The sequence below is a fragment of the Nyctereutes procyonoides genome, unplaced genomic scaffold, assembly GCF_905146905.1.
Source record: "Nyctereutes procyonoides isolate TBG_1078 unplaced genomic scaffold, NYPRO_anot_genome, whole genome shotgun sequence".
Taxonomy (NCBI): Eukaryota; Metazoa; Chordata; class Mammalia; order Carnivora; family Canidae; genus Nyctereutes; species Nyctereutes procyonoides.
The window spans coordinates 38,206,776-38,229,402 of record NW_026575020.1 but is presented as its reverse complement, the minus strand read 5'-3'; the positions used below and the strand labels follow the sequence as shown (position 1 = coordinate 38,229,402).

Below are 22,627 nucleotides of genomic sequence, written 5' to 3'. Positions count from 1 at the left end.
AGTGTCAGCCCTGAGAAATCTCAGGGACTGTGTCCTGAGGCTCCTGGCAGTGGAGATGCCAACACCTGGAGTGGGCACCTCTTGCTGAAGAAGTGTTGGCTTTGGGGTCCTCAGTCCAGCGCCACGGCTGAGCTGGGGTCCATGAGCCAGTAAGAGTGAGGTGTGGTGGGCCATAAATCAGATTTCCTGCCTGAGATCTTGGTAATCCACTTGGAACTATGTCCTGTTCTGGCCTAGAAATGTTTCCACTCCTCAGAAGGACATCTGTCCCCTCTGAGGTCAGGGTCTGTGACTCAGACTTCCAGGCAAGGACCTCAGGACTCGGCTCCTGGCATGAAACAAAACCGAGAGACTAAAAGGCAGTCCCCACAATCCTTACGTTGAACAGAGCACAGACTAGGGCCAGCCAGACCTGGATTTAAATCTTGGCTTCTCCATATACTCGCCAAGAGACCTAAGTCACCCTACCTTTCTGAGTTTCAGTGTCCCCATCTGGATGATGGGGGTAGTGAAGCTTTCCTTGGAGCCCTGTTGGTAGGTGAGCTGAGGGGAGCATCTAAGGCCCAGAGCACCAGGCCTGGCTCAGGCCCAGCCTGCAAATGGCAGCACCCCCACCCCAGCTCTGCAGGCTTTGCATAATCCTGGGCTGTCCTATGGGACCAGGATGAGGAAGGGCAAGGCCTCATCTTGGGTCAGAGCCCTGAGGTGCAAATCTCAGCTCTGCCACACACTATTTGGCTTTGGACAAACAGCTTAGCCTCTTTGAGCCTCACTTCCTCTTCTGTAAAATGAGGACCCCAAGAGATTATGCAGATGCAGCTCTAAGCCCAGAGCTTGGCACACAGTAGGAACTCAATGACCATGGTTGTCCTACCAAGCACTGGCTTGCCTGAGGCTCCTGCCCTCCTGCTGCCTGCTCTGAGGCAACTATCTTGTCTTGTAGGAGCCTATTTGAGCCCCTCCTCCCCAGGGTCCGATATATGGACTCTGGGTCACCAGAGCGCTTTGCTGAAAGCAAGATCCAGAACAGATCACTGGCAGGAAACTGATCAGAGGGGAGGATCAGCTCTTCACCCAGAGCAGTGCCCACTGCAGCCCAGGAAATAGGACATTTCCCGAGTCATTTTCCTTCACCATTGCCCTGAGGTGATGCTCTTCCTCTTTAGCTGACATGAGTTTTTTCAGCCTCCAAATAGACCTTCTTATTGAGGGGTCCTCAACCTCCCAACCCACTCATACCATTATTGGTTCCACTCAGGGCAGCCCGCCGTCCGTGGCCAAATGCAAGTTCCTACTTTCCGGGTACTCGTTGCCCAGGGAGTTGGCAGGAAGCACCCTTCCCTGTACCCAACACAGCCCCTGCCCATACAGCCAATTACCATACCTTCTCCACCGGGCCCACAGAGAGGCATTCATCCTCAGAGCTCACCTGCAGCATCCAGGGCTGAGCTGTCCCTTGGGGCAGCATCTGCAGGAGACATTTCTGGGCTTCACATGCTGCTGATGAGGAAGTGTGGCTAGAGCACGTGTATTCTGTTCACAGTGCATCCAGAAGTTGATATCTGCTGCTGCCCTCAGTCTGCAGTGGTGAAATGTACTCATACATTTGTGGGGAAAAATGTGCATTGACCGTTTTACGGCATTCAAAATCATATGTCGTCTCTTTGGGTCTTTATACTTAAGTACCATAATTACTAGGGGAAAATATTTTTCTTCTTAAAAATCAAATCAAATCAATTGACAAATCACCAGTCGTCCACTCACATTTCAAGAATAAATAGTCCTTCTGCCTTCAAGAAGCACCCTCTCTCATAGGGAAGCAGCTGGGCAGGCAAGCAGGTAACACATCCATCATTAGAGTCATCTGGGGAAGCATTAGGTTCCATTGGAGCAGGGCAAAAGGGGCCCCTACAACTCACTGGGTGGGTCAGGGTCACTCTTCTGGGTTTGTTGTTGTTGTCGCTGCTTTTGATTTTTGCCTGGATCTTTGCAAGGTTTTTTTGTTTTTGTTTTAATTTACGAATTCATCTCAGATACACCTAGAATTAGGTCTCTTCCCTGGGCCCTGGCACATACTCCTTAGGACGACTCCTGCCCCAGGTTGGCTGTCTGTTCTCAGATCCCCCACATGCCCTTATATTTCTTCTTCCCTTGTCCTTTTCCTTGGCATTCGACCTTGCCAAATCGGCCCTCCACATCAGTGATGCAAGTTTCCCTAGTGTCCATTTTGGTCCTTGCTGTCTCTGGTATTATTTTTTTATTATTATTCTGTTGTGTTTCTTAGTTTCCTTTTCTTCTTTTCTCATCTCAGGCTTCTCTCTCTCTAGCTCGTTCTCATGTCATTTTCATCTCTGACAGTTCTCTCCCATCATCAAGCCTTGTCTTCTTGTACCATATTAAAAGATAAAGTGTTTTCACCCTTCTTTTGGATACTGGAATAGAACATTTGAGGACATGTATTTTCATGGCTCAGCCCCTTTGTCATGCATTTCAGACTCTAGTTTGGCATTTTTTTTCCATGTGCTCCCATGTTGGAATTCTTTCCCTCTGACTGTATCCCAGAATGAAGTGAAATCTGTTCTTCAGGGTTTATTGACAGACATATGGGGTTCCCCCTGGACACACTCCAGCTCTTTTCTGAGAGGTAGTGATCTGTAAGTGGAGGTGAGTAGATGGAGGGCAAAGACCCAGCCAGCACATTCCAGAGCCCCCCAAATCAACTCCTGCTGGGCAGCATACTGGTCATTGGCCTAGGTTTTCTAGCTTTTAGAACCCTTGGTCTTTGAGTCTGGGGGGGTAGGTCCTGAGAGTACAAATTGACCAGGTCTGCATTTCTGCCCTCTTCATCTGCTTACAGAATGTTAAGTTTCTTCCTGGATGCTTGCTATCAATAAGACTATCCATCAGCCTTGGTGAGGTGATTTTCATCTTTTTTCTCTTTCTCCTTTTCTTATTTTAAGATCTTATTTTTAAGTCTTCTCTACACTCATCATGGGGCTCAGACTCATGACTCTTGACCCTGAGGTCAAGAGTCAAACACTCCACCAATTGAGCCAGCCAGGCACTGCCCCACCCCGATCTTTTTTTTCTTTCTTTCTTTCTTTCTTTCTTTCTTTCTTTCTTTCTTTCTTTCTTTCTTTCTTTTATGGTTTCCACTGCATTTATTACTAATATAAAAAATGTTACAAAGAAAAAAATTCATTCTCAGTTTTCCAACGGCTCTCATCCTTCCCTCTTGCCCACACAACTCCTGACCCATTTCTTCAGGGCCAGTGCAAAACCGAACCTGTTCACTGCCGTTTTCACAGAAAACAACCAGTGCTAGGGATATAGGGAAGAAGGTTAGATGAGGGTGACAGTACCATCCAGGTTCCACCCAAGGGTAGGCCAGGTGGAAATTCACAGAATTCAAATGAAATTATTCACGGATAAGAGACGAAAGGGCTGGTGGCCTCACAATGATGTACTCTAAAGTGGGCTGGAGAGGGGATAGGATAGCCCGTAAGAGGCTTTAGAGGACATCTCATGGGCTTGTGCCAAACCCCAAAAAACTGACACCAGGAGAATGGGGAGACCAGGGAGGCAGTCTTGCAGAAAGTTTCACAATTCTTCCATGTTGGGAGGTGTGGAAAGTCTAGAGGGCATCAAGAGCCTCACTCATTTTGTTTAAAAGATTTTTATTTATTTGTTCATAGAGATGCAGAGAGAGAGAGAAAGGCAGAGACACAGGCAGAGGGAGAAGCAGGCTCCATGCAGAGAGCCCGACGTGGGACTCGATCCAGGGTCTCCAGGATCATGCCCTGGGCTGCAGGCGGCGCTAAACCGCTGCACCACCGGGGCTGCCCGCCTCACTCATTTTGGCAGAAAAACTTACTCTAGTGTTGGGAAGTCACAATGATGCCACAGAAACTGAGAAAGGCTACGTATGAGAGAATACACAGTTTCACAAAGCACAGTGATCACAGACCAGAGTGGTGGGGATCATGCTACTGACGCAGGATCTACAAAATCCAAAAGCAGGGAGAGTGACCTTTCAGGGAGTAACTCTGCACCAGTCATCCGTACTTGACCTCAGGTCAACCTGGTGAGTTTCACAGAGCAACTGGCAACTTTGGGGGTAGGGTTCATCACATAAAAAGACTTAAGCAGGGCCAGCCCCAGTGGCCGAGCGGTTTAGCGCCGCCTGCAGCCTAGGGCGGGATCCTGGAGACCTTGGATCGAGTCCCACGTCAGACTCCCATCATGGAGCCTGCTTCTCCCTCTGCCTTTGTCTCTGCCTCTCTCTCTGTGTGTGTCTCTATGAATAAGTAAATAAATAATCTTAAAAAAAAAAAGACTTAAGCAGCTAGAAGAAGGGAATGGTAGGAAACTGCTCCAGGGCTCTTAGGAATCGAGGGCAGTAGCGAGGGCTGGGTGGACTGGTGCACAAGAAACAGCACCAAAGAGGTTTCCTGTTTGGCAGTCAATTGGCTAAGGGGAAGAGGATCCAGGAAGCAGTTGAAGAGAGCAAAGGCGGGGTCCTGAAGGCAAGTCTCTGGAGGCTGGATCAGAAGAAAGCCCACACACTGGGCACCAGTGATGAAACACAACTCTGGACCCCAAATGGGGGAGGTGGCAGTTGGGGGTGGGTGTCATTGTCTGAGGGTGGTGGGTGGAACAGCCTCATAGTAGCCATCACAGGGCCACAGGGAACTATATGGCCACTAGGTCAGAGGGCTCCTTCCAGCCTGGATAGGAAGGCACAGTCTCACAGAGGAGGTCCATTGATGCCTGGGTGGTAGAAGGCACAGAGATCCTCATATCGACAGTGGCCCAAAATGGCAAAGTGTCGGCAGACAGGGCAGTTGGATTTGTCTTCCATAACTTGGGGGCCATCCTTGGGCAGGCAGGTATTTTTGATAAGAGACCAACTTTTGAGCCTTCGGGGATTTCTCTGCTCTTTGTGAAAGCCTCCTCTGCATGAACCCCCATGGCCTGGTCCAGAAAGGGAGATTCAGTATTGGCCCCCCACCAGCCATGACCATATGGGCCATACCTGGGGCCCAGGCCTCCCCGAATTGGGCCTCTGCCCCTGGGAGGAGGTGGGAGGCTCAGCAGTGGTGGAATCATTGGTCCCCTTGATCCTGGAGGACCTCTGTGAAGAGAGTCTGCATTCTTTTCTGTCTGGCTCCTTTTGCTCAACACCGTGTTTGTGAGATTCATCCAGGTTGCCTGTAGCAGGAGTTCGTTCATTTTCATTGCAGTGTAGTATCCCATTGCATGCACACACAACAACTTATTTATCCATTCTACTGATGGTGGACATGTGGGTGGATTCCAGTTTGGGGCTGACTTTGGGTCACCAGGCTTTCCATTGGCCATGGGTGGAGGGCCCAGAAGGCTGGGTGGTCTGATGGGACTCCCATCCTCCTCGTCTCCAGTCTCCTCCTGCTCTGGCAGCGGGGGCTGTTGTAGTGGCGGCGGCTGCTGATGATTCTGCTTCTTTCGTTTGGGCATCGTGGTTGCAGCAATGGCTGCAGAGGGATTTGGAGGGCAGTCCTGATCTTTTTTCTATTCACAAAAATAGAAAAGTGTTAGTGTTAAGTCAAGAGAGGCTCTGTGAGGAGATGTCTAGCCTCTTCTGGAAGGTTTCCAAAAACAGGTTTATTCCCCCATCCACTCTTAAAGTTGGGATTTTTTGCAAGTAACTTCAGCTGCTGTGCTAGTCCCTTTAATGTACGTCATCTCCTTTAGACTTCACCACAGCCCCCTGAGAAGGCTATAGGTACTGTTTCCATCCCCAAGTGAAGAAAGCAGTTGAAGGACTCACCCAGGATCACAATGAACAAATAAGCAGCAATGACAGGATTTGAACACAGGTGTCTGAGCTGTTGGGGTTTATTTATTTACTTGAGAGAGAGAGAGCACATGTGCCCACACATGCATACACAGTGTGGGGGCAGGGCAGAGGGAGGAGAGGGAGAGTCATAAGCAGACTCCGTGCTGACCATGGAACCTGCCTGATGTGGGGCCAGATCTTATGACCCTGAGAAGGAGACCTGAATCAAAACCAAGAGTCAGACACTTAACCAACTATGTCACCCAAGCACCCCAGATATCATTTGTCTCGTGTATGCATTGAGCTGTAAGTATGGTATATAACATATAGGTAAGAGCCCACTGACCTACCCTCAGATCCCATCTCTGCCGTCTATGTGCTGAGTGACCTCAGACAGATGACTTAACATTTCTGGAGTTGAGGAGAGTAACTAAGGTGAGGGAAGGTAGAATGAACTCCTTGAGTATTAAAGACATAACCCATTTCTATCTTTTGAATCTATCAAAAGATAGATTTCTGTCATTTCTATCTTTTGCTGTGAATCTATCATTTCTATCTTTTATGTCACTGGTTCTTCCCAGGACTCTCACTGGGACCTGAGGATAATTCCCCAAAGTAAGTCTCTATAGAATATTATTTTTTAGCAATTCTGTATCCTTAATTATTTGTGTAACGAGTGCCTCTGTTGAACACCTCTACTGACCTGTACACTTCATGGGGCTCAGGGACCACACCTGTCTGATTCTCCTCTGTACACCTGTGTCTAGAATGGGGAGGCAGTCAGCGAATATTTGGAAAACTAATGCCCTTTCACAAGGAGGTGGACATCACTGCGTGGCTGGTCCCTAACCACACCACCCTGTACCCTCAGAGCATCCTCTCCCCACTGTGACCCACCACGTTCCTTCCTGCCTTGTACTACTACCCGTTGGTCAGCAGACATGCCTCCCTGTGCCTGGCCTCTCTCTTCCCTGCAAAGCATCCTCTGATGGCATAGCCAGGAGTATCCTAATAGGGTAGCACTGGCCCAGAGCTTGTAGGAATGGCAGTGAGCTGTGAAGAAGAGGAGGGGCCAGGATGGAGTAAGGTGGGTACAATCAACCAGAGTAGAAGTCTGGATCTCAAAGAGGTGACCAGGAGCCCAGAGTCAAGGGGATCAGGTTCCTTGAATCATTTCCTGAGAGAATGGCATCTGGTGGGCAGGGGAGAGCCAGCACAAGGAGAGTGAGTATAGGTGGGCCTTCCAGTCTGCCACAGGACCCCAGCCTCTACCTCCCCATTCCACCAGAAACAGTCTCAGACCAACACGGGCACAAATATTTCCATTGCCCCCTGCTGGTAGGGCCAATCGCCTCGTGCCCTAGTCTCATGGGCTCTGGTCTGGTGGGAGTAGCCCAGACTGCAGGCTCAGACCCCAGAGTAGGGCTGGAAAAGCCAGGCTGGCCCCGGCCCGGCAGGATCTGGCTGGGCAGGGAGCCTCAGGTACACAATGTGACCCAGAGATGGGTGAGCCCACAGAGACGACCCCCCACTGTGGAGCAGGAGAAACCCCTATTCCCTGAAAGTAATTTTTCTAGGATAATCCTATAGGGACTCACATCCTCTCATCTCCATGGAGAAAGAGAGCAATCAAAACATTTGAGCTTGAAAACCACAAATAAATTAGTAGCCAGATGCCTTTCTTCTTCCAAAGGGGCCAAAGGAGTCTTTCAGTATCTCATTTCAGCAAAACTAGAAAATAATTTGCTTTACAAAAGTGAAAATCAATTTGCATCTAGCTGACCCTCTGAAAATCTGTTGCTTGTTTTCCAGAGAATGCAGAGATTGGTGATTGAGGTTTAGGATGTCATGTTTTCTTATAGTTTCCATTGAGTAATGACCAAGCCTGACAGTTTTACCTTTGCCTCGGTTACTTTTTGTGAGGTGAAGTGTGGTCACAGATACGTGAGCACATTAGAGGAAGTGGAAAATACTTGAGTGGAAGAAGCAGCCGTCCGTGAGCTCACTCTCTGGCTGGGATCCTGGTGGCCTTGGACGTCCAGGAAGCTTTTCTGTGCACAGTAGCGATTCTCTGAGCCAGGGTTGGAAAGACAAGCTCGGAAGTGTTTTCCTTGGCACATGGGCAGCCCCAATTCTACCCAGTCTGAGGCAGGTTTCCGAGGCTTTCACCGGGGGAATCATCTTACATTTCCTTGTGGTGACGTCAGCTACTCTGGAGCCCATTGTAGCACTCAGAGCAACGTGGGTATTTTGGCCTGGAAATACTGGAACACAGGGCTGACCCTAATGGGGTGGCTATGGAGTGGGGTGCCCCGTGGCCGAGACACTCTTCTGAGCAGCAGAATTTCAATGCTGGACCAGAGAGTTGGGTATGCACACATAAAGATCTAATATCCTGTCCAGTTCTTGCCCAAACATCTTCTAAGCCCCTATTCTGTGTTAGGCTCAGTGCTGGCCCCTGAAGATTGCAGGGCTGGGTAAGATAATGTCCTTGTCACAGAGGGTATGATAAATGCTGTAATGGAAGGAAGGGCACTGTATTCCAGGAGTCAGCTAACATCCAGAGGAGAAGGCCAAGTGGGCGAGGGACGACATGACTCTCCCAACCACAAGAGGCCCACATGGAGAAGAGACCAGAGGGACAGGTGGGGGCAGAACCCGCAAGGCCACAAACACTTGCCCACTGGGGATGGAAAGTCTCTGGGTAATTTTAAGTTGGAGAAGGGCACGGTCTGATTAAGTTTTAGAAAGATCATGGGATGCAGGATGGATTATTGGAAGTGGAGACCAAAAGCCGAGAGAGGAGTCAGGAAATAATGAAGTGTTAGTGGTGGCCTGGAGACAATATCAGAGGCAGTCTATATAGGTCGGTGGCCTTTAAATCACAACCTAAAGACCAAGTTTTGGAAAATCGTTGTGTAAAATATTACCTCCCTCCTCCTTGTCGCAAAAGTATTTGCTTCTCTAATAGTTGAAGGGAGGAAGATAGGCCTTGCTCTTTTACATTTCTAAAAGTAGTACATATTTATAGCTAAAGTCTTTAAAAATATATAAAATTGTATAAAACAGGAGATAACCCTAAAATTCCATCCCTAAAGATGGCTACCATTAGCAGCTTGGACAGTAATCCTCTCTACCACCACCAATCCCCTGCCTGCTTTGTGTGCGTGTGCCTGCACATGTGAATCAATATAAGTCTACAAAGTCAGACCTGATTTTTTTCACTTAAAGGGGTGCCTGGGTGGCTCAGTTGGTTGAGTATTGTTTTAGGTTTAGGTCATGATCCCAGGTTCTGGGATGAGACCCATATCAGGCTCCCTGCTCAGTGGAGAGCCTGCTTCTCCCTCTCCCTCTGCCCCTTTCCCCTCCCATTCATGTGCACAATGCTCTCTTTCTCTCTCTCTCTCTCTCAAATAAATAAATAAAATCTTTTTAAAAGGACATTATAGATATCTTTTTATGTCAGTTTTTAGAAATATACTTTATTTTAATTAGCTGTATCACATTCTACTGCTTGGATAAAAAATCATTTCTCTAAACCATGCAGTTTTTCACAATTATAAATGACAAAGAATGGTGTAATGAATATCCTCGTTTATTTTGCTAATTTGTAGGAATATTACTATATAGAATACATTTCTGGAAGTGAAATTGATGGATCCTGGAAAATGTATTGTTGAAATTTTTGATAGATACTGCCAAATTATCATTCCAAAAGTTTCTATCACTTTATACTATAGTTTGCCTTATATAAATGACTATTTCCATATACCTTTATCAACACAAAGTATTACCAACCTTTTTGACTTTTGCCAGTATAAACAGCCAGAAAAAGAAAATTTTGTTTTAATCTTGATTAGTAGTGAAGCTCAGGCATCTTTGGCACCTTTATTGATCATCTTCTATAACATTATTTGCCTTTACTGTAGGAGGTCTTTGTATATCAGAACTAGTGATTGTCTTATAAATTGCAAATATCTTTCCCATTTGCACATTTGTCGTTTGCCTTTGAGCATATGGCACTTTCTCTGATCATGCATAAGTGTTTCTGTTCAGATGGAGTACAGAATATCAGCGTTTCCCGTCATGGCTACAGTTTTGTGTCACACTTAAACCTTTGTATACTCTAAAGTTATAAAAAGATTTTCTTGTATTTTATTCTAGTACTTTACTTCCTACTTAGATTTCAATCCTTAAGTCATCAATGATTTATTCTATCTTAAGGAATGAAGTAGACAACCAGCTTTATATTTTCCTAAATGGATAAGCACTTGTCCCAATGCCTTTTATTGGCGGACCCTATTAACTTAAAATGTACTTTTAAAATGAAGTTTATATATTAATTAGGCAATGATTGACATTCTCACAATGTTAAGTCTTCCCATCTAAGAATATTATATATGTCTTCATTATTTGCATCTTCTTAAGATATTTTTATTTCATTAGTTTTTATCTTAGTTACCAAAGTGTTACATTCTCATTGTGACAAGTAAAATACAGAGAGTTATAGAGGCAAAGTTCATATTTTTATGAATTGTGCTTTTATTTCAGTGAAGTAGATTCTTCAAAGGATTAATAAGCCCAAGAAATGTGCATATTTAATTTTAGTAAATGTCATGCAATTTTCTATCAAATGAATTTTACTCATATAGATCTTACAGATTTAAGTCTATTCCCAGGGATTTTATAGTTCTGTTTTTACTGTACAGGATCTCTCTCTCTCTCTCTCTCTTTCTTTTTTTCCCCCCATTTTCTAGCCGATGATTACTTTTTTTAAAGGAATTTATTTATTTATTTATTTATTTATTTATTTATTTATTTATTTATGGGAGAGAGAGTACACACATGCACACAAGCAGGATGGGGAGAGGCAGAGGGAGAGGAAGAAGCAGACTCCCCACTGAGCAGGGACCCTGATGTGGGGCTCCATCCCAGGACCCTAAAATCATCACATGAGCCAAAGGCAGACACTTAACTGACTAAGCCACCCAGGTGCCCCTAGCTGCTGATTTCTAGTATATAAGAATGCTATTGACTTATATATGATTTCTTTGAACTTAATTCTGTTATTTAATACTAACAATTTTTCAGTTGAGTATTCTAAATTATCTAATTATAAAACTAATTTGATAACTAATTATATCACCTAAAAATAATGGCAATATTATAGGTGTCTTTACTATTTAATAACACATTTCTGAAGCATCTGGGTGGCTCAGTTGGTTGAGTGTCTGACTCTTAATTTTGGCTCAGGTTGTGGTGTTAGCGTTGTAGGATCGGGCTCCCATGAAGTTCCATGCTCAGCGCAGGGTCTGCTTGTCACTCTCCCCCTGCTCCTCCCCCTGTTCATGTGTGTGCTCTCTTTCTCTCTCAAATAAATGAATAAATAAAATCTTTAAAAATATATTTATAACACATTTCTTTGTCTTATCTTGTCTCATTGACTTGTATGTCCAGAATAGTGTTAAATGTTAGCAGATGACTCAGTCCTATTAGGAGCGTTTCATATTAAGAATATTATTTAAGGGCAGCCCGGGTGGCTCAGTGGTTTAACACTGCCTTCAGTCCAGGGCATGATCCTGGAGTCCCAGGATCGAGTCCCACGTCAGGCTCCCTGCATGGAGCCTGCTTCTCCCTCTCCCTGTGTCTCTGCCTCTCTCTCTCCCTCTCTCTCTGTTTGTCTCTCATGAATAAATAAAATAAAATAAAACATTATTTAACATTTACTATTTTCATAAAAAAACATGTTTTAATTTTTTATACATGCATTCTTTATCACATTAAGAAGTCTGTTCCTAGCTCAGTGCTTTACCGGGGATGGATATTAAAGTTATCAATGGCTTTTTAGCATCTCTCCAGATCATCTCTTAAATATCATTACACTCTTGTAATAAACCTGTTTCCTGTATTATTCTTTAATATACTACTAATTGCTAATATTATTTTAAAATACTGATGAATTTTATTCGCTAGTGTTTTTTAAATTTTTATTTATGTATTCATGAGAGACACACAGAGAGAGAGGCAGAGACACAGGCAGAGGGAGATGCAGGCTCCTTGCAGGGAGCCCCATGTGGGACTCAATCCCGGGGCTCCAGGATCACGCCCTGAACCAAAGGCAGACGCTCAACCGCTGAGCCACCCAGGCACCCCTGTTTGCTAGTGTTTTATTTGGAATCTGTGGATCTTTATTAATGAGATTGGTCTCTTTTTTTAAGATCTTTTAAAGATTATTTATTTATTTATTTATTTATTTGTGAGAGAGAGAGTGAGTATGTGTGTGTGTGTGTGTGCAGGAGGGACGGATAGAAGGAAAGGGAGAAAGAATCTCAAGCAGACTCTCACACCCAGTGCAGGGCCCAACTAGGGGCTTGATCTCATGACCCTGAGATCATGGCTTGAGCTGAAACAAAGAGCCAGACACAAAGATGACAGTTTCTTCTCCACTGCCAGTAGAATTGGTGAAGGATTCAATGAGATAATAAATGTAATTTACTTAGCACCACATCCAGCACAAAACAAGCCAAATAATAATTACCAGATTAGTACCTTCTCCTCACACCACCTTTTTTTTTCTTTTCACTGCTGATCAGAATACTGGCATTTGTTCTACGGTCCCATAGCTCCCTAGAGAACATTAGCAAACAGTAGGTTACCTCACTGCATCTGTAGATTACCAGGTAATCCCCATGGCATGAGAGGATCTATGATTGTGTCCTCATTTCACCTCATCTCCAGCAGGAGATTTGGCTCCCCTGGACCCCTGGATTGTGTGTAGGCTGCAGGACTTGGTCCGCGTGCCTTTGTGATTCATTAGCCTCAACACCAAGAGATAAACGAAGCCATGTGCTCATCTAAGAAACATGGTCTCTGACCACCTGACATGTGACTCATTGCCTGGGTTTGCCCCTTTTCTACAGACCTAGGAAACATTGGTCTCAGCATCAGTGAGCTTCCAACACATTTCATATAAGGAATATTCTTTAAGTGATGATTTGTCCTGAAGTCTGTGTTTTGCATGATTGATATTAGTTAGTGGGCACTAAATAAAATTCAGTCTTCCGCATCTGACAGGGAGCCTGAGCTGCCTGCTGACATCCCCTACAGGAGATGGAATTGCTTTGCGCTCTCTTTTAAAAAAGAAAAAAAAAAAACAAAACCCTAATGAGCTGCTGTTTTGTTATTTCATTTGGAATTTATCAAGACAGTTTATGTGATCAAACCACACAAGTATAGTTCTGGGTGCCAGCACTCCTCATTTCTGAAGTTTGAAAGTGATCTTTTTAAGGCAGAGCAGGAGAACATGGAAAAAAGTCTTTCATCTCAAATTTTAAAGGCAAGGGAGAGAGGAAAAAAAGGAAAGTGTAAGATAGAACTGTGGCATATTTTTATGCTGTGGAGGGTTTCTTTCCCCTCAACACAGCAGAATTTTCCTTATTAAATAGATAGCTGTGTGAGAAAAACCAAAACCAGCCTCGGGATGGAAGTGAGGCGGGTGGTGATGGGAGAAACAAGAGAGCAGTGAGTTTCTGGGCTGTGGTGGAGCCCGGGTGCCAGCCGTGGGCTCTGGCTCTGGGAGGCTGAGGGCGCCCAGCTTCAAGCGGGCTCTGCGCCACGGACCATGGGTGTCCCTCAGCTTAAGAGAAGGTGTCTGTTCAGGAGAGCGCCTCCTTTGTCAGCCTGGCGCTCCCTCCTCAGGGCTGGGGCGCCTTGTGGACACCCCTGGTGGGGGGCCTGCATGCACCGTCAGGAAGAAGGTTTGGCCATGTGCCCCTGAGGGCATCCATAGCAGAGCCAGCTGAGGATTCCTGGCCCCAGGGCTGTCTGCCCCACCCATGGCAGCCTGGTTGGCAGTTATATCGCAGCTACAGAGTGTCACCAAGCCCCCTGTGGGGCTTGGAAGGAGGGAGCAGAGCAGAAGTTATATTCTGGGTAGCTGTCCATCTCAGAGGAGGTCCAGTCTGCAGGTGGGCAAGCCATGGGGCAGATGCCAGCTGCCAGAAGCATCCTCTGGGAGTGGGGGCAGACCACAACATGGACGACTGGGACCCTCATCCCTGTGCCAGCCAATGACACCCAGTCCCCAACCCTCAGCATGGCCCTCTGTCCCAAATTTTTAGAGTTAGACACGCCTGAATTGAAATCCTGATTCCTCTACTTGCAAGCTATATAGTGTGAGACAACTCACTTCTCCTTTCATTTCCTAATCTGCAAAAGTGGGAGAGTGAGAGTACCTTCTGTGCCAGTCACTATAGGGTGTGGTGGTACAGGCAAGGTCAGCCCTTCCTGTCGCAGACCATGGCTGGTACTAGTATAGTCATTCCCCGTAACGCATCTGCACCTCCCAGTCTAGCCCTGGGCTCTGGCATCGCTCAGCCCTGTGGCAGCCAGAGCCAGTGACTGGTCCAATTACTATCCATCTTAACAAGACCATTAACACAGCCTCGTCTGCTGCAGTAACTCTGGATAAATAGGACAGGAGCTGAAACATCCCAGCTGTGCTGTCCCAATCCAGACAGAATCTCCCAACACTGGCCTGTCTGAGGTGGGTGGCCACCACGTGGTCGGCATCTGGGCGCCATCCATGGTTATGGCAAACCCAGATGGGTGCATCCCTCCCCTGGGCTTCCTGACGTTCTTCCATGTGGGGCCTGGCCAAGGAGGCAGGCTCAGTCAGCTCAGCTTCTCGGGCACCTCAGTGGTCCAGGCCCTGGGCCAGGACAGTCTTCATGATCATCTTCATTACCACCAGTCAGGGTCAAGAAACTGAGGCCCCAGGAGGCAGAAAGGCTTGCCTGAGGCCACCTAGCTGGTAAGTGGCAAGGCCAGGGTTCCAAGTCTCCTGGCTCCAGACCCCACATTCTCCCACTTACACCACTACAGCCTGTCATGTGGCAGAGCTTACAGGGCCCAGTGATGATGGGACCTAGGATAGATACACCACAATGAGTGCCAGGAAGGCAGTGGGGAGGAGATGGAAGATGTGGCCAGGAGGAGTGGCCACTCTTGGAGAGTGTTGACCCCACAGGGGAAAGCAGGCAGAAAGAGCCATAGCCTGAGACCCTCAGATCCAGCTATGCCCCCATCTTGCCTCACTGGCTGTCAGGCACCAGAAGATCTGACTGGGGTAAATGAAGGCCTGACAATATAGCAGGTCAGACCTGTGTTTGAATCCTGCCTGGGCCATTTCCCAGCTGTGTGGCCTCAGACAGGTGAAGCAACTCTCTCAGCTTCAGTTTCTTCTTCTGTAAATATAGAGATAAAGCCTCTCTGGCAGCTGTGTTATTGTTAAGATCCCATAATCTGGGCAAAGCTCTTAGCTGAGGACCTGGCACATAGTAAGAGCTCAGTTTTCTTATTATCATTTATTTAAATATTAAATTAATTTTATTAAATATTAAATTTCAGGGTGGGGGAGGTGAGAGATACAAGCATCCAGTTATGGAATGAATAAGTCACGGGAATAAAAGGCAGAGTATTAGGAATAGAGTCAGTGATACTGTAATAGTGTTGCATGGTGATAGATGGCAGCTATACTTGTGGTGAGCAGAGCATAAGGTATAAACTTGTTGAGTCCCTATGTTGTACACCTGAAATTAGTGTGACATTGTGTGTCCCCTATGCTTCAAATTTAAAAAAAAGTAATTAAAAAAAGAAAAGAAATACTACATTTTAAATACATTTATGAAAATTTTTCTTACTTATTTTACTATTACCACTTTACTCTCAGTGTGTCTCCATCTTCAGCTATAAAATGAGGGTAGTCATGTACTTCATAAGACTATTGTGTAGCTTACACAGAATATGCCTTTATTCATGCATTCCTTCATTCAACTAATATTTACCAAGCAGCTCCTGCGTGCTCTCTTCCAGCTGCTGGGGATTGAGTTCTGGAGCAAGACCCACTTCCTGCTCTGATGAGTTTTGAGTCTGATGTTGGAAATCAGATGTTAAATACATGAATGATATAAATAAGGATCATGTTGCAGTTGTGGGGAGTGCCAACTGTATGGGGCTTAGCAAAGCATAGGCACAGGCCAAGTGGGAGGTGGCTATGCTTATGATTTCATTACGGTTTAGGCTTTTAAATATTTCCAGTTATGGGCTAATAACAATGCTGAAAAGATTTCCCTGGATTTGCACAGTATTAACTGTAAAAGATTTGCTGCCTTTGGAATAGTTTTTGTTGTGGGACTGAAAGGCTGTTTAGATGGAGTTTCTGTCCAGGCATTACCAAGGCTCAAGGTCTGCCCAGGTTGCTGGGAACAGACCTTTTTGGGGAGACCCTCCCCCACCTTAGTCTTCAGCGTGTCACTGTGCTTCCAAGTCCTGGGGGGTAGACACCTATTGGAGTCTGTGTATTTTGTGGAGGGGTAACGAACACCCCAACAGTGGAATTAACTCTGATGAAGTAGCAAGCTCCCTGTGCCCCCAGGGTACAAGCAGGCACTGGAGAGCATCCCCTGGCCATCCTTTGTACAACCAGGGACCTGAGAAGAAGCAAAGGGGCCAGTTTCAGTCCTCACAGGGAAGCACAGAGCAACCTAACGTGCTGAGGGTGTTATTTGAGAAAAGCCGATTCCCCTATGTGTTTCTGAGGACCAGTGAGTGGGTCTGAACACAGGCCCTGGAGCCAGACAGACCTGGGCTCTAATCCCACACACCCACAGTGAGTCCTAAACAGATTTCTTAATCTCTCTGAGTTTAGTTTTCTCCTCAACCCTCAGGGGTTGATGGCAGGGTCACATGGGTAGAGAGGTAAGTTCCTAGCTTGTTGTGGAGCTTCCAGAAGCCTCTGTTCCCCTCCTCCCCACCTCCCTTCCTCCCCACCTTCCTACCCCCAGCATCTTTGCTTCTGGCTGAGCCCTCCTTCTGCCACTCAGTCATCTGGGTTCAAGTCTACACAGTTTCCAACTAGTACAAAGGTGCCACACGTTTCCTGTCCTGTCCCTTTATGCTCAGCACCAGAGGATACTTTTTGTTGTGGTTGAAGCAGTAATGGGATTTTCAGGATTGCCACTGCTGAATCCTTGGGGAGGTAACTGAATTAGATTTTTAAGAAGGGAGAGGAAAAATGAGATCCAAAGAAAGAATACATCTGTGGATTTCAACCCACCAAACTTGGAGCTTCCATACATGGGAAATGGTTTCTGATTATTAAAATTTTGGAAACATGGTGCCACTAAAAAGAAAGGAAGTAGAAATGGCTCCAATTAGAAGAGCTAGCATATGTTTCTGTGATTTAATGGTTTCCCATAACAATGTGTAGCTATTTTTAAAGCAGACGAATGACTCATGATATCCAGCCCTGGCATTCCACTGTGATGACAGGAAGCTTGTGCTCTGGGGAGGCAGGCTTGGGTTCGACTCCCGCCTCCATCATTTCCCAGCTGTGTGGCCTGGAGCAAGTTATGCATCCCCTTTGCATTTCCATAAAATTGGTAGTTGTAAGGATTAATAAGATCATGTATGTGTAAATCAATGCAGTGTTTGTCCATCCATGTAAAAATCCCACAACTTTTATATTAAATACCTGGTTAACTACATTTGTCATAATTCTTAGTAGTTTGATAGTAACCTTTTAAGGCTATAAATTTTCCTCTGAGTACCACTTTGGTCAGATCTCATACACTTTGATATTCATAGTGTTCTTAATGACATTATCTTCAAATAGTTTTTTATTTATGTTTTTTGCTTTTCCTTTGATCTGAAAGTTGCTTATGAGTGTGTGTATGTGTGTTTTCTTATTAGAATTATTTCTATATTTATTGTTAAATCCTAGATGCAATGTAGTAAGTTAAAAAATGTAGGTATCAGAGCATTTCCTTTTTGGAACTTATTGAGCATTTCTTTATAGTCTAATATATAACCAATTTTTGTAAGTATTCCATGTGTATTTGAAAAGAATGATATTTTCATTTAGATCACACCAAGCTTGTTAGTTTCATTACTCAATATTCATATATGCACAGGTATGTACATGTATCTGCATATGCGTGTATATTTTTGTAGGTATACATACATGCACACAGATGCATGCATGCAAGCATGCACATGTGCATACACACACATACACACATATTCTGGAAGAGACATGGGAAACGCTCCTTCTATAACTGTTGTTTTATTGAACTCACTTCATTTCTGGCAGTTTTTTGCCTTGTATATTTTGATGCAGTGTTGCTTTGTGCATAGAAATTTGTAATCATTAGATCTTCTCAATTAACTGTGCTTTTCATTAATATCAGTCATCCTCTTTGTCTTGTCCGGTGTTTTCTGCCTTGAATTCTGCTTTACATTGCTACTCCTGCTCAGCCGACCAGTGTTGTAAATGTAGTGGCAGTGTTTATGGGGTGCTGCTGGGAGGACATGCCATCCATTGTCCATGCACACATCCAGAAAGTCTGAGGTGTGGATCATGCTGTACAGCCAGTCCTCCTCTTCCATTGGTGGCCAGATCCCAACTGGGGTGATTCCAGAAGGCTGTGCCAAGGCTTTCCACTGGGCTATCATAGCCATGTTTTCATATCACACATTACTTTCTTATGAAGCACCCTCAAGAAAATTCACTATCCAGCATTAGTTCTTTGTACCAAGGACTATTGCTTTTTTTTTTAAAGATTTTATTTATTTATTCATGAGAGAGAGAGAGAGAGAGAGAGAGAGAGAGAGGCAGAGACACAGGCAGAGGGAGAAGCAGGCTCCATGCAGGGAGCCCAGTGCGGGACTCGATCCCAGGTCTCCAGGATCACGCCTTGGGCCGAAGGCAGCGCTAAACTGCTGAGCCACCCAGGCATCCCTACTTTTTAAATTTCTTCTCTTGTCTCTCAGTTAACCTATGGTGTGTGTGTGTGTGTGTGTGTGTGTGTGTGTGTGTGTGTGTGTGTAGATAGAAAAATAGACACATAGCTAAGTGAATAAATAAAAAACTGAATTCCAAATGGGTGTTGTCTTGAATATGACACCTTAGATCTATCCAATGTCATCAGTTGGTGAAAAATACAAGTATCTGTCCCTTTTATGTCCTGTTATTTTCCAGTTGGGTTACAGATAAAAATTCTTCTTGTGGCTGGAGAGTGTTTGAACTAGAAATCCTAAAATCTTGCCAGCATTCATTTTGGTTGTTACTCAGATGCTTGATTGCAGTGGAGCAGACCATGTGAGAAATTAATAGTCAGGATTAGAATTGAATTCAGAATAGTATCTTGGTTTTCCATAAGTCACCCTTTATACCTTCTAGCACAGCAGTGGTTTTTTGTGCTATTTTGTTCTGATTAATGGTGAGTGTCCAACATTACTAAATACCTTCTTTAATTTTAGGAATCTATCTTCTGGATCTAATCTACATTGATTCTGCATATCCCGCCTCGGGCAGCATCATGGAAAATGAACAAAGATCCAATCAAATGAATAATATTCTCCGAATAATCGCTGATTTACAAGTTTCCTGCAGTTATGGTTAGTATTCCTGGTTGCTGGAATTGTGAAACTTTATGTCACTGAAATTTGAATTCAGCACCTTATCATTGAGAAAGTTCTAGAAAGCTCTACAAAGCTCTTCATTTTAATATCTTGAGCATCCAACATGTACTGGACCCTTTAACCACAGGCTCGATCCTCAGAAACATCTCTGTGTTACAGACAAGGAAACAGAGACTGAAAATAGTTCGGTTGCTTGTCTAAGACCACACATATGGAGAGCAGCGGAGCCCAGGTCTTTCTGGTTCCCAGGTCATTCATCCATGAAGAGCCTGCGGGCAGCCCCCCAGGCAGCTCTCCTCCAAGAGGATTCAGGGACCCCAGTTCCTCCATGTGGTGGCGCCACCATATCCCATGGCCTCAGAGTCCTCTAGTGGACTAGCCGGCAGGTGCAGGAAGAGAGAGAAGCATACAATAATAGGTTTTATGGGCCAGATTTGTACATGGTGCTCATCATTTTTGCTGGCAAGGCTAGGAAATGTAATCTAGCTGTGGGCCTAGAAGAAAAAAGGAGATGACTTGGTAAAACTGGCCACGCTCTGCTACACATGACCAGGTCCAAAGTATGACTGGTTGTCAGAAATGAAGTTGAGGAATAGAGAAGTCAGAACACTGGGTAGGCCATCCATGTAGATGTCGATTCCACCCAGGATGATGATGGACTCTGTGTTGTGGAACTCAACTGTGAACCAGTGTCCAGGTCCTCCAGGAAGGGGCAAGAATAACCAGGATGCCAGCCAGGAGAAGTCAGCAATGAAGAGAGGAATAGGTAGTACAACTGCAGGAATGTGCCTCTGGTGAAGGGTGAAGCAGGGTTTTCACAAGTGTGTGGAGGAATAAAAGTCTGGAAGCAGCAAAGGGAGCAGGAAGGAAACCAACCCCACCTATAATACACAGGGCATGAGAAAACTAACAGCCTCCATTTGGGAAGGCCACATGGAAGCCAGGGTGGGGTTCTATGGGGTAGGCTTGCTGAAGTAAAAGCCCTTTACACCCCTGCCAAACCCCTCCACAGGCACTTCCAGATCAGCTGTCCTGAACACAGGAGCAGTGAGGGGCCCAGACTCCCCATGCAGTCCTCCCCTGCCCAGGTCCTTTCCATTCACAAGTACATCAGCACTTGCTGTCCCACTGGCCTGGGGGGGATTATACACTCAACTTTGGGGTCAAATAGATTCAGGATCAAATCTCAGCTCTGCCTCCTGAAAAGTCACTTCCTCCCAAGTGTGAGGTTTTTCTCATTGGTAGAAATGGGAACATAATACATGCAGAGCTCTTAGCACTTTCCAGCATTTCGTTAGAGCTCAGTAAATCCTCATTTGACTCTTACCCTTGTTCACCTGCATCTTCTCAGTCATCAGCTTCATGAAGCATGTGTCATTATCCCCAGGACAAGAATACTGAGGCTCTAGAGAAACAGAATGAGTTGTTCCAAATCTTGCAGTTAAGGGACAGAGCCGTCAGGAGCTCCTCCCAGCACCTGGATGCCCATCCCAAGAGCAAGGGGACTTCGCCACCCCCTTTCTGCTCCTCTTCACAGCCTCCTTTACTACCTGCACCCCTTCTTTCAACTTGTTCTGTCCTACCTCTTGAGGAATGGCAGAGGACCAGAGAGGATTTTCAGCCCCCTTGGGTACAGTGACCATGGAGGTCTGTGGAGGGCATCTGAGAAAGAGGTGGTGCAGTGTGGCAGAGGTGTCCACTGATGGGGTTGAAACCTGGCTCTGCCACTTCTCAATGATGTGCTATTTGCCAGTTGTCGTGGTTTCTTTCCCAGTGCAACAGACATATTATTTTCCCCAAATAAGGCAGGTGTGGCATTTAAAGCAGATGCCTTCTAGAAATCACCTGGTACAGAGCCTGGCACAGAATAGGTGCTCAGGGGTCTAGACCCCTCCCATTCTTCCCAAGATGGAGCAGCACCAGCCCATGGGCCAGACTCTCAAGCTGTGCTGGGACCTGGGTCGAATCTCTACACCAGGCTGGATAGGGTTTGTTCATTCATCTCGCATTCTTGTCATGTAGGGGGTGGGAGGCTTGCCCAGTTACCCCAGTGGAAACCTGTTTTAGGGTACAAACACCTGGCTCTGGTCTGTTCTGGAAGCCTTTCTCTCCCCAGCCAAGGAACGGTGGTGACTTTAGGGTATGTGGTCTATGGCCCAGCCATCTGGGGTCGGGGAGCTCCTCAAGGGCAGAGCCCTGTGTCTTCGATGGTAACATCACTTCTCATTTGTGGATGAGGAAAGACTGAAGCCTCTGGGCTCTGTCTGTGTCTTGCAGATCACCTTACAACCCTGCCCCATGTACAAAAGTACCTGAAGTCTGTACGCTACATTGAAGAGCTCCAGAAGTTTGTGGAAGATGACAACTACAAGTGAGTGTCCACTCTTGCCTGGCCATTGGGGACCAGTGAGCTGCCACCTGCAGGGCTTGTGAAAGGTCACTGCAGCAGCACACATAAGCACAAACAAATAATGCAACCTCTGGCCCCAGCTGCAATAGGCCTCATAGTTCTTAGGAAATTGTTCTGTGAACATCTCAGCCTGGTTTTCCCATGCTGTACAGGTAGCATGAACTTGGACTCCGCAGCTGTGCATAAGACAGGCTTGGTGCTCTGGGTCCTCATGAGTGACTCCCCACCCCCCACAATACTGGGGGGAAGGCAGTGTTCTAGCCATGCCTCCAGGCTGGCAGAATTCTCCAAGAGCTTGTTTCGTGGATGAGGCAGCTCCCTGTGGCTCCAGCTGTCCGCATTCTTGCCATCTGGCACTGGCTGAGGCCCCATCTCCAGGCCATGCAGCTCCTTGGAGTAGACTAGGAGCCCTCTCTGAGCCCTTTGTCCTCATCTTCCACTCACCCTGCTCTGGCTTTCAGTTCTTTCTTCATTTGTGGCACCTGGGAATTTATCCAGCATTTTTATGTATTTAGAGGGAGAAGGAGGATTTTTCATATCAACTCTGTCTGCCACATTGATTGGACACCTTCTTGGCTCTTTCTGAGCTTGAGGCCAATTAAGAGTCTCAGTACTTTTCATATGACCTGATGATATATCAGGGGAAATCTCAGCCATCTTATAATTGATCATTTCCCCCTAAATGTCAACTTTACATGTATTCTTTCAAATCTCATCTTATTGTCTGCCATGTTTCTTTGAATCCCATTATCTATCTATCTATCCATCCATCCATCTCTCTCTTCCAGTTCTGTATTGAAAATTTGACTAGTTTGATTACTTGGTCTTTATCAAAAATCACTGAAAGTTGTAGGGAACTGTGGCCACTAGAAACATGCCCGGTTATTCCTGAGGCACTCACTAGGACCTTGGGGACA

General features: G+C 45.8%; 1 protein-coding gene and 1 pseudogene across 5 annotated transcripts in view; one reads left to right on the top strand and one right to left on the bottom strand.

Annotated features, from left to right (window-relative positions):
- RALGPS1 (Ral GEF with PH domain and SH3 binding motif 1) overlaps positions 1-22,627 on the top strand; it is a 292,316-nt gene that overhangs the window by 220,522 nt on the left and 49,167 nt on the right. For all 5 annotated transcript variants that reach the window (XM_055336511.1, XM_055336494.1, XM_055336502.1 and 2 more), the window contains 2 exons: positions 19,139-19,276; positions 21,578-21,671. In XM_055336511.1, the coding sequence (XP_055192486.1) occupies positions 19,139-19,276; positions 21,578-21,671 (232 nt within the window). The remainder of the gene's footprint in view (positions 1-19,138; positions 19,277-21,577; positions 21,672-22,627) is intronic.
- On the bottom strand, positions 4,748-5,526 carry LOC129516952 (proline-rich protein 3-like; annotated as a pseudogene).